The following is a 14423-nucleotide window of genomic DNA, read 5'->3' on the forward strand; positions in this document are numbered from 1 at the left end:
GTCTTCCTCTAGAGGGAGTTTTGGGACATTGTTACAAAAGTGCAGCTGGAGAATTTGGCTTTAAGATAAAGATTGTGGGAAACCAGGATTTGACCTTGAACATCTCAAGAATGTCGGCTAAGGAAGATATAGTGTCTGTATTGAATAAGACAATTTATCTGTTGGGAAAGCTGCATAAACAGATAGATGTCATGGCAACTAATATTGATATATTGGGAACAAAAGTGGGCATCAGCACAGAAGTTGATCTGGCACAGGAATCTATTCTAATTGAACAAATGGATGAATCGGAGAAGGAGAAAGTTGTTGTTGTTGAATATAAAGCAATACAAGGGGGAGCCTCAACTTTACAGATGCAAATGGAGGATTACAAGTTGAGGCCCTATATGACTGCAACTAGAAAAAGCCAGATTATGAAGATGGGAGCCTGGCCTGATCTGGAAATGGAAAGTTTGAGAGATTCCCTTATTCAGGGATCAATTGACTTTTGGGATATGGACTTGGGCCAGGAGAAGATTGGAGCCTTTGGGGCCTTTGGATTTGGAGGAATTGTGAAACAAGATTTGGAATGCTTTATGGGCCCTAGTTTTAACCATGGAGACCTGGCCGACTTATTAAGAAGGAATAAAAGTATTGTTGGGTTGGAGCATCCCCAAGATCTGCTTGTTAGTATCAAAGATCATCAAGAAGACCGGCAGAAGGGATGTGAAGAAGAGTTAAGAGCCTCGGATATAAGGTCTCCAGGTTGATGGACTGTTGGGGGTTGATGGAAGTGACGGCAGGGGCCGAGACCAGGGAGAGGAGACGGTGGAAGAAGACTGGGAATTTAAAGTATTTATAAGGAGACTTTAAAAACTTAATGAGGGATGGAAAAATTGTGGAATGAAATTTTATGACCCTAGGGGAAATGTTTTTAAGAGATCAAGCTCAAATATATTAATTTTAATGAGAAATAAGATTAAATAAAGTAAAAATGGCTTGTTAATTGGCGAAAGAAGAGAATGTAAAATTACAGTATATTAAGATAAATTATGGTGAAAGAAGAGAGTGTAAAATTACAGTATGTTAAGATAAATTATTGGGATAAAAACAAAGATGGAAAGGATTTGCTGAAATATCTAATTGAACTAGAATACAAAAAAGGGAGGTGTGAGGAGGTCAAGGAAATAAGCAATTGGAAAATAAGTTATGGGAAGGTTTGTTTTTGTTTTTTCCTTTTCTTTTTTTTTTTTTCTTAATTGCTTGTATTTTTCTGGGGTTTTTTTCCTTTTTTTCCTTTTTTTTCTTTTTTTGCTTGTCTGTATTCATGGTCTCGTTTTTTCTTGCTTAACCTAGTGTTTTCTTTTGTAATTTTTAAAACCGGAATAAATATTATATAATAAAAAACAAAAACAAAACCTGGCTGCCTTTGCCGTCACCTGCTCCTCTTGATCTGCCAAGAGAGAGGACTCTGGGGTAGTGGTTGGGCAACCCGGAACTGGCAATAAAGGAGGGGTAATCATCTCACAACAAACCTAGACAGCATCTTAAAAAGCAGAGACACCACCTTGCCAACAAAGGTCCGTATAGTAAAAGCTATGGTTTTCCAAGTAGTGATGTATGGAAGTGAGAGCTGGACCATAAAGAAGGCTGATCACCGAAGAATTGATGCTTTTGAATTATGGTGCTGGAGGTGACTCTTGAGAGTCCCATGGACTGCAAGAAGATCAAACCTATCCATTCTTAAGGAAATCAGCCCTGAGTGCTCACTGGAAGGACAGATCGTGAAGCTGAGGCTCCAATACTTTGGCCACCTCATGAGAAAAGACCCTGATGTTAGGAAAGATGGAGGGCACAAGGAATCATAGAGTTGGAAGAGACCACAAGGGCCATCGAGTCCAACCCCCTGCCAAGCAGGGGACGACAGAGGAAGAGATGGTTGGATAGTGTTCTCGAAGCTACCAGCATGAGTTTGACCAAACTGCGGGAGGCAGTGGAAGACAGAAGTGCCTGGCATGCTCTGGTCCATTGGGTCACGAAGAGTCGGACACGACTAAACAACACAATCATCTCCTCAAGGCTTTTTATAAAGCACATGCACCACCGATTTGGTGCTACCATCTCTGCAGGGACATGAGCGTTTCCCATGTGGAATCTGTCGGAATCGTCCCTCGAGTCCAGTCCAGGGCGAGACATTTGATCTTGTGAGGTTCAAAGCTGTCTGCATTTTGGGATTGCTCGATGATGCAGATCAGGTGCTGGAGAGTTGAAATGGGACGGTGGGAAATTTCCTGATGGCAGTCAAGTTGTTCTGACACTTGAGATCATTTAGGCACTGACAGATTAGACCAGGCATCCCCAGCCTTCAGCCCTTCAGATGTTTTGGACTACAATTCCCATCATCCCTGACCACTGGTCCTGTGAGGTAGGGATCATGGGAGTTGTAGGCTAAAACATCTGGAGGGCCGCAGGTTGGGAATGCCTGGATTAGACTGTTTGCTTGACTAAAACCCAAAGTCAGGAGCTGTTGTGGGGATAAGCCACAAGAGGGAAGCTCTTGGGCAACGATTCCCACATTGCAGGGGGTTAGCCTAGATGAGCCTCGTGGCCCTTTCAAACTCCCTAGTTCTATGATTCTATATTAGCAATTGCTTCATCATGGAGGAAAGCTGTGATGGTTCATGCGCTTCGTAAATTCTGGCCTTTTCCTGCGATGTTTGGGAAAGATGGGCTTTGTCTACTGTTTTTCGGCCTGTGTTTTGCTGCGCCTCACGTGCTCCCTGCTCAAGTGACCCTCAAATGTACAATGGACTTTTTATTTCCATTCTTTGCATATTGTATTGTTTTATTGTGATGCTCGACGCGAATAAAGATTCCTCCATTCATTCAGTGACTCTGGTCAGCCTCAGTTCTAAGCAATTCCTCTCTTTCCTAGGTCTTCTGCTATGCCCTCAGCCCTGACGACGGCACAAACTTCCGGGTCAAGGTGATGGCTGAAGCAAATCACTTTATTGACTTATCTCAGGTGAGAGCTCTTTCCCCCCTGTATATCCTAAATACGCTCTTGCCCAGGCAACCTTTTCCGGAAGATATTTGTCATTTTGAGGAGTTTAGCGATCTGATATATTAATAAGAATAAGAATAATAAATTTTACTTATACCCCGGCCAAGACCAAGCACAGGGCAGCTAACACCAAATATATAATACATTAAAAACACAAAATCAAACGATTGGTTTAAAATACAATTCAAATCACATTTAAAATCAAAATAAAATTCAGAGATATGGTCATCTCTTCCTGCCTCTGTTTACTTCTCTATCTTTTGCTAAAGCTCTTTGATGGCAGAGAACAGCCTTTTAATGCATAATCTGGTGGAAGGAAGAAGCTATAATGCAGGATACCATCTGTTCTTGGATGCTATACGTTGTTTGGACGAATGTGCAATATCAGAAGAGAGGGCTAAATCATGAATAATCTGCACTAGTAGATTCTTCAGGTATCTGAAGAAGTGTGCCTGCACATGAAAGCTTATACCCAGAACAAACTTAGTTGGTCTCTAAGGTGCTAAAGGTAAAGGGACCCCTGACCATTAGGTCCAGTTGTGACCGACTCTGGGGTTGCGGCACTCATCTCGCTTTATTGGCCGAGGGAGCCGGCGTACAGCTTCCGGGTCATGTGGCCAGCATTACTAAGCCGCTTCTGGCGGACCAGAGCAGACACAGAAATGCCATTTACCTTCCCGCCAGAGGAAGGTACCTATTTATCTACTTGCACTGGCATGCTTTCAAACTGCTAGGTTGGCAGGAGCAGGGACCGAGCAACGGGAGCTCACCCCGTCGCAGGGATTCGAACCGCCGACCTTCTGATCGGCAAGCCCTAGGCTCAGTTGTTTAGACCACAGCGCCACCCGCGTCCCTCTCTAAGGTGCTACTGGACAATTATATATATATATATAGAGAGAGAGAGAGAGATGTATAGATATATAGATATATATAGATATATTTCGACTGCACTAGCTAGTGAGGCAAACCATCCAGGCTAGCGATCAATAACCTATAAATCAGATTTTTGGGCATAGCTCGGAAAAACATGTCTGAACTCATGGCCGAAGGGTTGTGCAACCGGGGGCGGGGGGGCGGGTCACTTAGCCGCTTCTCAGGGGCTTCCCAGTGGCAGGTCGAAGTGCTTGCTTGGTAATGTATATAACAGGGTGGATTTGATTTAAATCACTAGTCGGTGTCCAAACTCTTTTCAGAGAGGGCAGATTTGATGAAGTGAACAAGCGCAAGGGCCGCCCTAGCTGTAAGCCCTAAACATTAACTCTTAACAGTAATTCTTAGCCTAAGAACTCTTAACAGTAATTCTTAGCCTAAGCCTAACCCTACCTCCAGCCTTAGCCTTTGCCCTAATTCTAAACCCTAGCCCCTAAACCTAAACCTAAACTACATTTCAGATGATTCATGGGTGCAGACTAGTGCTTCAGATACCCTGCCCACTTTTTGTCACAGAGCACGTATCCCGAGCTATGGCAATCTGGCCAAAACAGCTCACTTTCCTGCAGTGTGGGATTTTGCAAAAGCAACAGCAAGTGCACTGTATGAGGGAAAGAAGCTCAGAAGGACCATTCGAGGGCTCGGACATCGTTGCCAGGTTGTCAAGTCAACCTGTACTACTACTACAGTGGTACCTCGGGTTACATATGCTTCAGGTTACATGTGCTTCAGGTTACAGACTCCGCTAACCCAGAAATAGTGCTTCAGGTTAAGAACTTTGCTTCAGGATGAGAACAGAAATTGTGCTCCGGTGGCAGCAGGAGGCCCCATTAGCTAAAGTGGTGCTTCAGGTTAAGAACATAGAATCATAGAATCATAGAGTTGGAAGAGACCACAAGGGCCATCGAGTCCAACCCCCTGCCAAGCAGGAAACACCATCAGAGCACTCCTGACATATGGTTGTCAAGCCTCTGCTTAAAGACCTCCAAAGAAGGAGACTCCACCACACTCCTTGGCAGCAAATTCCACTGTCGAACAGCTCTTACTGTCAGGAAGTTCTTCCTAATGTTTAGGTGGAATCTTCTTTCTTGTAGTTTGGAACTATTGCTCCGTGTCCGCTTCTCTGGAGCAGCAGAAAACAACCTTTCTCCCTCCTCTATGTGACATCCTTTTATATATTTGAACATGGCTATCATATCACCCCTTAACCTCCTCTTCTCCAGGTTAACATGCCCAGCTCCCTTAGCCGTTCCTCATAAGGCATCGTTTCCAGGCCTTTGACCATTTTGGTTGCCCTCCTCTGGACACGTTCCAGTTTGTCCGTGTCCTTCTTGAACTGTGGTGCCCAGAACTGGACACAGTACTCCGGGTGAGGTCTGACCAGAGCAGAATACAGTGGCACTATTACTTCCCTTGATCTAGATGCTATACTCCTATTGATGCAGCCCAGAATTGTATTGGCTTTTTTAGCTGCCGCGTCACACTGTTGGCTCATGTCAAGTTTGTGGTCAACCAAGACTCCTAGATCCTTTTCACATGTACTGCTCTCAAGCCAGGTGTCACCCATCTTGTATTTGTGCCTCTCATTTTTTTTGCCCAAGTGCAATACTTTACATTTCTCCCTGTTAAAATTCATCTTGTTTGTTTTGGCCCAGTTCTCTAATCTGTCCAGGTCGTTTTGAAGTGTGATCCTGTCCATGTTAAAGCTATTTTGGGTTATCTGCATACCATCCCTTGCTTTTTCAGTTGTTAACAGTCGCCAGCAGGTTGACCATACCCACTGAATCCTACTACCCTTCGGAGAAAATCCCCAACCCACCCTCCCACTATACAGTGGTACCTCGGGTTACATACGCTTCAAGTTACATACGCTTTAGGTTACAGACTCTGCTAACCCAGAAATAGTGCTTCAGGTTAAGAACTTTGCTTCAGGAAGAGAACTGAAATTATGCTCCGGTGGCAGCAGGAGGCCCCATTAGCTAAAGTGGTGCTTCAGCTTAAGAACAGTTTCAGGTTAAGTACGGACCTCCGGAACGAACTAAGTACTCAACCTGAGGTACCACTCTACTACTACTTTATTACTTAAAGTACCCCACCCATTTGACTGGGTTTCTCCAGCCACTCAGAGAGGCTTACAACAAGAGATGAAAAACACATTAAAACATCAGCCATTCAAAACTTCCATAAACGTGCTTCTAATGTTTGTGTTTTAGGTCCCGTGCAATGGCAAGGCGGCTGACCGCATTCACCAAGACGGCATACATATCCTGATCAACATGAATGGCTACACCAAAGGAGCCCGCAACGAGCTGTTTGCTCTCCGGCCGGCACCGATCCAGGTAAAGGAAGTCACAGTAAAATGTTCATCATACAGTGATCCCTTGATTCTCAAATTTCATCTGTTCCGGAAGTCCATTCCGAAACCAAAGCGTTCCCAAACCAAGGCGCGCTTTCCTATAGAAAGGAATGCAAAAGGGATTAATCCGTTCCAGACTTTGTAAAACAACCACTCAAACAGCCATTGAACATGAATTTTATTCTCTAACAAGACCATTGATCCATCAAATGAAAGCAATCATCAATGTTCTGTACTCTAAAATAAATAAGACAGTATGGTAGATGATAGAAATTTTTTTAAACAAAATTCTTGCCTGCACTGATGATAGTCATTGTTTGGATGGGGGGCTTCTATCCGTTTCCGCAGTCACACCGTCCGTCTATCCATCAGTAGCTATCCGTCCATCCATCCTATCCATCTGTCCATCAACAGCTAAAGCCATTGTTTGGATGGGGGGCTTCTATCCGTTTCCGCAGTCACACAATCAGTTCATCAGTAGCTGAACTGGGTCCACACAGTCACAAAAACAAATTGACTGAAGAACAGAAACGCAAAATAGCAATAACAAAAGCACCAAACTTAATCTGTTCTGGAAGTCTGCTTGACTTTCCAAAAAAATGTTTGAAAACTGGAACACTTCCAGGTTTTCAGAGTTTGAGAACCAAGGTACCACTGCATGCCCAAAATATTCTTTACCGTAGTCGTAAGATGTTAACGCTGTGATGTTAAAAAATGTGATTAAGACATTAATATTTGCAGCCAGAGGAAGGTTTCATTTTTGGAAGAATAAATTTTGACAGTCCTATCAAAAATGACTGATTTGATTCTATTTGGACTGCTTTTCTGCTGTACTCGATTGGAAGGAGAAAAAGACTCATTCCCTTCATACCATTTAAACAATTTAAGTAAAAGAATAGCATTATGGCATATGTATCCATGTTTGTAAATGGATGTGGTTAAACAATTTTTAAAAAACAACAATTTAGGCTGAGTTTCTGCACACATGGAAAACTTTAAACAAATCCTTCTTTCACAATGGCTTTCGATGGAACTTAAACAAAAAATATTTAGAAAGATTTTTCCTCCCAAAGAACTTTATTTTAAAAATCCGCTTTAAATTGAAAAAATCCGATTTAAGAGAATCCTTAATTATGTGATCAACTGTCTTCTTTTAGATCTTGCCTTTTTGTAGATCTTGCCAAAAGACACGGTCCTCTTTAAGAAGGTGGGGTGTGTTTTTTTTTGCAAACTCTGGATATCTTGCCAGAGGCCTTCCTCTTAAAAAAGAGACTGCATAAATTTAACCCAAGCTTAATTTTTGGCAATTTATAGAAGAAGATTTGCTCATGGACACTTCCTTTTTTGTCAAATTAAGCGTATGTATATTATTTATTCATTTAGGTAGCCAAGTTGGTCTGACACAGTCAAAATATTATTACTCAGTGTATCTGAAGAAGTTTGTTTTTTATATTATTTATATTAATATATTTATATTCTATTCTATTCTATTATTTATATTACTTATTTATATTATTATTCAGTGTATCTGAAGAAGTGTGCACGTACACAAAAGCTTGTACCAAGAACAAACTTAATTGGCTACTGGACACTCTCTCTATATATGTAATTCTTGAATAAGTTTTTATAAAAAAAGAAGCTCTGGATATCTTGCTTTGCTGCCTTATTGTATTTTAATCTTTTGTTGGAAGCCGCCCAGAGTGGCTGGGAAAACCCAGCCAGATATGGGCGGTGTAGAAATAAATTAATAATAATAATAATAATAATAATAATAATAATGATAATAATAAACAACCCTCATTTGTTTGCCTTCCAGGCAATGTGGCTGGGCTACCCGGGAACCAGCGGGGCCTTATTCATGGATTACATTATCACTGACCAGGAAACATCCCCGGTGGAAGTGGCGGAGCAATATTCAGAAAAACTGGCTTACATGCCCAATACCTTCTTCATTGGTGATCACGCCAATATGTTCCCGCACCTGAAGGTATTTGGGAAGAGGGGAACAGCCTGCTTAATATCGCGGTCTTTTTTTCTTGGAAAAAAGCCCAGATCCAAATTGCTGTGCATTATATGTCTTTCTTTCAGAAAAAAGCCGTCATCGACTTCAAATCGAATGGTCACATCTACGACAACCGAATTGTTTTGAACGGTGTCGACCTGAAGGCATTCCTCGACAGCCTGCCTGACGTGAAAATAGTGAAGGTAAGGAAAATCCGGGCGTGTGTAGGTGGTTTTGGAGTCTAGCTCTCAATAATAGTAGTAGTAGTAGTAGTAGTAGTAATAATAATAAACTTATTTGTATCCCGTCCGAAACCGGACTCAGGGCGGCTAGCATCAAATACCGTATTTTTCGCCCTATAGGACGCACTTTATCCCCTCCAAAAATGAAGGGGAAATGTGTGTGCGTCCTATGGGGCGAATGCAGGCTTTCGCTGAAGCCTGGAGAGCGAGAGGCGTCCGTGCGCACCGACACCTCTCGCTCTCCAGGCTCCAGGAAGCTATCCGCAAGCCTTGGGCGCCCGGGGGAACTCCCCCCGGGCACGCAAGGCTTGCGGGCAGCAGCCTGCAGCACGGGGCGCCCTCCAGAGGACGCCCCGTGCTTCGCACAGGTGTCACCAAGCCTTGCACACCCGGGGATCTCCCCCTGGGCGCGCAAGGAGGACGCCCCGTGTTTCGCGCAGGTGTCGGCAAGCCTTGCGCACCGGGGGGACTCCCCCCGGCGCGCAAGGCTTGCGGGCGGCAGCCTGCAGCGCGGAGCGTGGGGCGCCCTGAAGCAGAGCGCCCCGCACGCCGGACAGACATCCGCAGCATGGGGAGCGCTGCAGGACTTCCCCGCAGGGCTCCCCACGCTGCGGATAGCAGCCTGCCGCCCGGCGCGTTGGGCACCCTGAAGCAGAGCGCCCCTCGCGCCAGGCAGACATCGGCCAGCCCACAAGCTCCGGGGACAGTTGGGAGGCGCAGCGCCGCCATCCCACTGTTCCCCGACCTGGTTTTGTGGGGAAAATAAAGGAATTTTTTTTCCCCTTTATTTCCCCCCCAAAAAAGTAGGTGCGTCCTATGGGACGGAGCGTCCTATGGGACGAAAAATACAGTACATCACATTAGTATAAAATCAAACTATTATTATTATTATTATTACTACTACTATTATTATTAATAATAATTTTTTACTGCAAAGTAAATACATCAAAACAAAAGCATACATAAGGAATAATATCCAATAAAACAGAAAGAAGGAAAAAGTAAAGGAGGAAAAGAAAAAAAATGCAAAGAAAAGTAGAGTCAAAGAATAAAGAAAAGCATATTTCAATACAATAAATACTATTTTGCAAAATAATAATAATAGACTTCCATTACTCTCCCACCCCTTCCTTTCACCTTTCATATTTTATCTGTATTTCAGTATTATTTTCATCTGAATATATAAATGTGTATATATGTATATTTCCCCTTTTCCATTCACCAGGTCATTCTAGACACAGCCAAATTTTTACATTTGAACCTTGTCTTTCTAAGTAGTCATTCAAGCAATTCCATTCCTCCTGGACTGTATTCATTGGCTTTAGTCTTATTATATCCGTCCATTTGGCCAGTTCCAAATATTCACATAATTTATATAGCCACTCCTCTTTGGTCAGTACCTGGTTACCCTTCCAGTACTTAGCCACTAGAATTCTTGCCGCTGATGTTGCATACAGAAAAAATTGAGTTTTTTCTTTTAGAATATCACTGTTCAATATTCCCAAAAGATATGTTTCTGGTCTTTTACTATGTGAAGTTCTTAGTAACTTTTTAAAAAATCAAATAATAATGAAATTACCTCCTAAACCAGGCTTCCTGAACCTTGGCCCACCTGCTGTTTTGGGACTACAATTCCCATCATCCCTGACCTCTGGTCCAGTTAGCTAGGGATCATGGGAGTTGTAGTCCCAAAACATTTGGAGGGCCGAGGTTGAGGAAGCCTGACCTAAAAACAAGTCAGGATCAAATTGAAATCGAATTAGATGGCTTTCTGCAGGCAGGATGGATATATCATTGATGAAGTCAAATGAATTAGAGTAGTAAATAAGGAGATGGAATATAATGGACTGTTATAAATACATGCAAGAAAAGAGGGCAAAATATGGAAACTGGGGTGGGGTGGGGAAATACAAGGGGTTTGTTTAATCCCAGTATTGTATATATGGAAAATGTTTGGAGTGTATGGAAATAAACATAAAAGATTGAAAATAAGAAACTTGAAAGAAAAAAGAGAAGGCACGTTACAGATGCATCTCGGGTTACAGACACTTCAGGTTACAGACTCTGCTAACCTGGAAGTAGTACCTCGGGTTAAGAACTTTACCTCAGGATGAGAACAGAAATTGCGAGCCAGCGGTATGGGGGCGGCGGGAGGCCCCATCAGCTAAAGTGGTACCTCAGGTTAAGAACAGTTTCAGGTTAAGAATGGACCTCCGGCGCGAATTAAGTTCTTAACCCGAGGTACCACTGTATCCACAAGAGAAGAGCTTTCCCACAGGCATCGGACCAACACATGAGGAGTAATTATTATTAATAATAATAATACAGTGGTGCCTCGCAAGACGAAATTAATTCGTTCCGCAAGTTTTTTCGTCTTGCGAGTTTTTCGTCTTGCGAAGCACGGTTTCCCATAGGAATGCATTGAAAATCAATTAATGCGTTCCTAGGGAGACCGCTTTCAGACCAGGTCCGGGGACAGTCTGTCCCCAGACCTCTTCTGAAGGCTGGCGGGGGGCGGAGAAGGACTTTTCTCCCCACCGCCAGCCTTCAGAACAGCCTTCTGAAGGCTGGCGGTGGGAAGAAAAGCCCTTCTCCTGCTGCTAGCCTTCAGAAGAGTTCCTGCAGGGCTGCCTAGGCTGCGGATAGCAGCCTGCTGCCCGGCGCGAGGGGCGCTCTGCTTCAGGGGCGCGGGGCAGACATTCGCAGCTTGGGGAGCCCTGCAGGACTTCCCCGCAGGGCTCTCCAAGCTGCAGATAGGGGCAGCAGGCTGCTATCCGCAGCCTGGAGAGCCCTGCGGGGAACTCTTCTGAAGGCTGACGGGGGAGAAGGGCTTTTCTTCCCACCGCCAGCCTTCAGAACAGCCTTCTGAAGGTTGGCGGTGGGGAGGAAAACCTTCCTCCCACCGCAAGTCTTCAAGACAGGTCCGGGAACAGAGGAGAAGCGCTGCGTGCCTTCCCCTCTGTTCCCGGACCTGTCCTGAAAGCTTGCGGTGGGAGGAGGGCTTTCCTCCCCACCGCCAACATTCAGAATGCTGTTCTGAATGTTGGCGGTGGGGAGGAAAAACCCTCCTCCCACCGCAAGCCCCGGGAAGAGAGGATAAGCTGTGCGCCTTCTCCTCTGTTCCCGGACCTCCCACCGCAAGCCTTCAGGACAGGTCCGGGAACAGAGGGGAAGGCACGCAGCTTCTCCTCTGTTCCCGGGGCTTGCGGTGGGAGGAGGGTTCCCCGCTGTCCCCGGAGATTTCCCTATGGGCTTTCATCTTGCGAAGCAAGCCCATAGGGAAATTTGTCTTGCGAAGCCGCTAAAAAATCGGAAAACCCTTTCGTCTTGCGGGTTTTTCGTTTAGCGAGGCATTCGTCTTGCGGGGCACCACTGTAATAATAATAATAATAATAATATATTATTTATACCTCGCCCATCTGACTGGGTTTCCCCAGCCACTCTGGGCGGCTTCCAAGAGGAGGAGGATAATAAATTATTTATACTCTGACTGGGTTTCCCTTCTAACAGGATGATATTATTATTATTATGCCCAGCCACTCTGGGCGGCTTCCAGCAAAAGATTAAAATACAATGAGGAGCCTTTTCAATCTATTTTTTCCCATGGCTTTTAAAATTGTGACATCTTGCCAAATGCAAGATGGTTCTTTTAAAATCACAGTGGTCCCTTGGTTCTCAAACTTCATCCATTCCGAAAGTCTGTTCCGAAACCAAGGCGCTCCAAAACCAAGGCACACTTTCCCATGGGAAGGAATGCAAACGGGATTAATAATCCCCCCTCTCCATTCATTATATATCATTTCCCTTTTTTTATAATCACCTTGCAATCTTCCCGCGTACGATAGCTCTCCCCCCTCCCCACTTTAAAATGCCTGAAACGCGGACACAATAAAGCCACAAGAGGGGTTGTTGTATTGAAAACCTGATTGTAGCCGACTTTGTAGCAAAATCCATTTCACTGCTAATGCATGCTTCTAATGCACAGGAGTGGCAAGCGAGGTGGTGAACATGGGGCTGGATGGGCGGGGTGTAAATGATAAATTATCATTATTATTCCATTATCTTGGCTTCCAGATGAAATGTCCAGACGGCGGGGACGATGGCGCCGCTGGGCTCAGCATGCCAGTCATTCCCATGAACACCATTGCTGAAGCCGTGATTGACATGATCAATCGTGGGCAGATTCAGATCACCATCAACGGATTCAACATCAGCAACGGGCTGGCAACGACTCAGGTGAGAGGATTGGGTGTTATTTCCCCAAAGTGTATAGTCTTGCTTTTGGTTATATACAATTGTGTTGGTTTATTCTAGGCATCCCCAACCTTCGGCCCTCCAGATGTTTTGAACTACAATTCCCATCATCCCTAACCACTGGTCCTGCTAGCTAGGGATCATGGGAGTTGTAAGCCAAAAACATCGGGAGGGCCGCAGGTTGGGGGGGTGCCTGGTTTATTCAAACCTTGCCAATGAGTCCAGTTCTTTATGTTGCCCCTTCATATATAGCTTGTAAATGGTTCCCATTCTCTTTTAAAGTCTTTTCTTTTAGATTTGTCAGCAGCCTTTGACATGGTCGATCATGATCTTCTGGATCACCGCCTCGCAGACATGGCGATACAGGGCATAGCCCATAACTGGTTGTGCTCTTTTATCTCTGGTTGGGGACAGAGGGTGGCACTAGGGAGGGAAATGTCGTCGCGCCACTCCTTGGTGTGTGGAGTGCCGCAGGGCGCAATTCTCTCCCCGATGCTTTTTAACATCTTTATGCGCCCCCTTGCCCAGATTATCCGAAGCTTTGGGCTGGGCTGTCACCAATATGCTGATGACACTCAGCTCTATCTGCTGATGGATGGCCACACCGACTCGACCCCGAAAACACTGACCAGATGCTTGGAAGCTGGGGCTGGATGGTTTCGTGGGAGCCGATTGAAACTAAATCCTTTGAAGACAGAGGTCCTGTCGCTAGGTCGGGATGGCATGGGGATGAGGGACCAACTCCCTTCTCTTGCGGGGGCCCAATTAGTGCCATTGCCTTCCGTTAAGAGTTTGGGTGTAATCCTTGACGCCTCCCTTTCCATGGAGGCGCAGGTTACAGCAACAGCCAAGGCGACATTTTTCCACCTTCGCCGCATCAAGCAGTTGGTCCCTTTCCTTTCCCGCCCCGACTTGGCCACAGTGATCCATGCGACGGTCATCTCCAGGCTTGACTACTGTAATTCGCTCTATGCGGGGCTGCCCTTGAAGCTGTCCCAGAAACTCCAGCGGGTACAGAATGCTGCAGCGAGGCTCCTCACGGGGTCTCTGCCATGGGAGCATATTCACCCAGTGCTTTTCCAGCTGCACTGGCTCCCGGTGGAGTACAGGGTCAGATTTAAGGTGCTGCTTTTGACCTTTAAAGCCCTTCACGGCCTAGGACCCTCGTACCTACGGGACCGCTTCTCCCGGTATGCCCCATGGAGAGCCTCAAGGTCCATAAATAGCAACACCCTAGTGGTCCCGGGCCCTAAGGAAGTTAGATTGGCTTCAACCAGAGCCAGGGCCTTTTCAACTCTGGCCCCGGCCTGGTGGAACGCTCTGTCTCCTGAGACCAGGGCCCTGCAGGATCTGATTTCTTTCCGCAGGGCCTGTAAGACAGAGTTGTTCTGCCTGGCCTTTGGCTTGGAGCCAATTTGATTCCCTCCCTCCCTCCCTCCCTCTCTCTCTCTCTCTCTCTCTTTTTCTTTTCCTTCTCCTCCTGCGATGAGGCTACATTTTTATATTTTAATGTTCCATTATTTTAATGTTGTATTTTATTTTTGTTTTTAAGTTGTAATCATTCATCTTGTTTTTATTATTGTTTGTAAGCCGCTC

The 14423-nt window shown here is 45.1% G+C and overlaps 1 protein-coding gene across 2 annotated transcripts in view; it reads left to right on the forward strand.

The window, feature by feature from the left end:
• Positions 1 to 14423, forward strand: part of OGT (O-linked N-acetylglucosamine (GlcNAc) transferase) — an 83237-nt gene that overhangs the window by 50908 nt on the left and 17906 nt on the right. For both annotated transcript variants that reach the window (XM_081846726.1, XM_081846727.1), the window contains exons 14-18: positions 2915 to 3004; positions 6187 to 6312; positions 8146 to 8316; positions 8418 to 8534; positions 12648 to 12809. In XM_081846726.1, coding sequence (XP_081702852.1) covers positions 2915 to 3004; positions 6187 to 6312; positions 8146 to 8316; positions 8418 to 8534; positions 12648 to 12809 — 666 coding nt within the window. The remainder of the gene's footprint in view (positions 1 to 2914; positions 3005 to 6186; positions 6313 to 8145; positions 8317 to 8417; positions 8535 to 12647; positions 12810 to 14423) is intronic.

Source organism: Podarcis erhardii (genome assembly GCF_964252035.2).
Source record: "Podarcis erhardii genome assembly, chromosome: Z".
Classification (NCBI taxonomy): domain Eukaryota; kingdom Metazoa; phylum Chordata; class Lepidosauria; order Squamata; family Lacertidae; genus Podarcis; species Podarcis erhardii.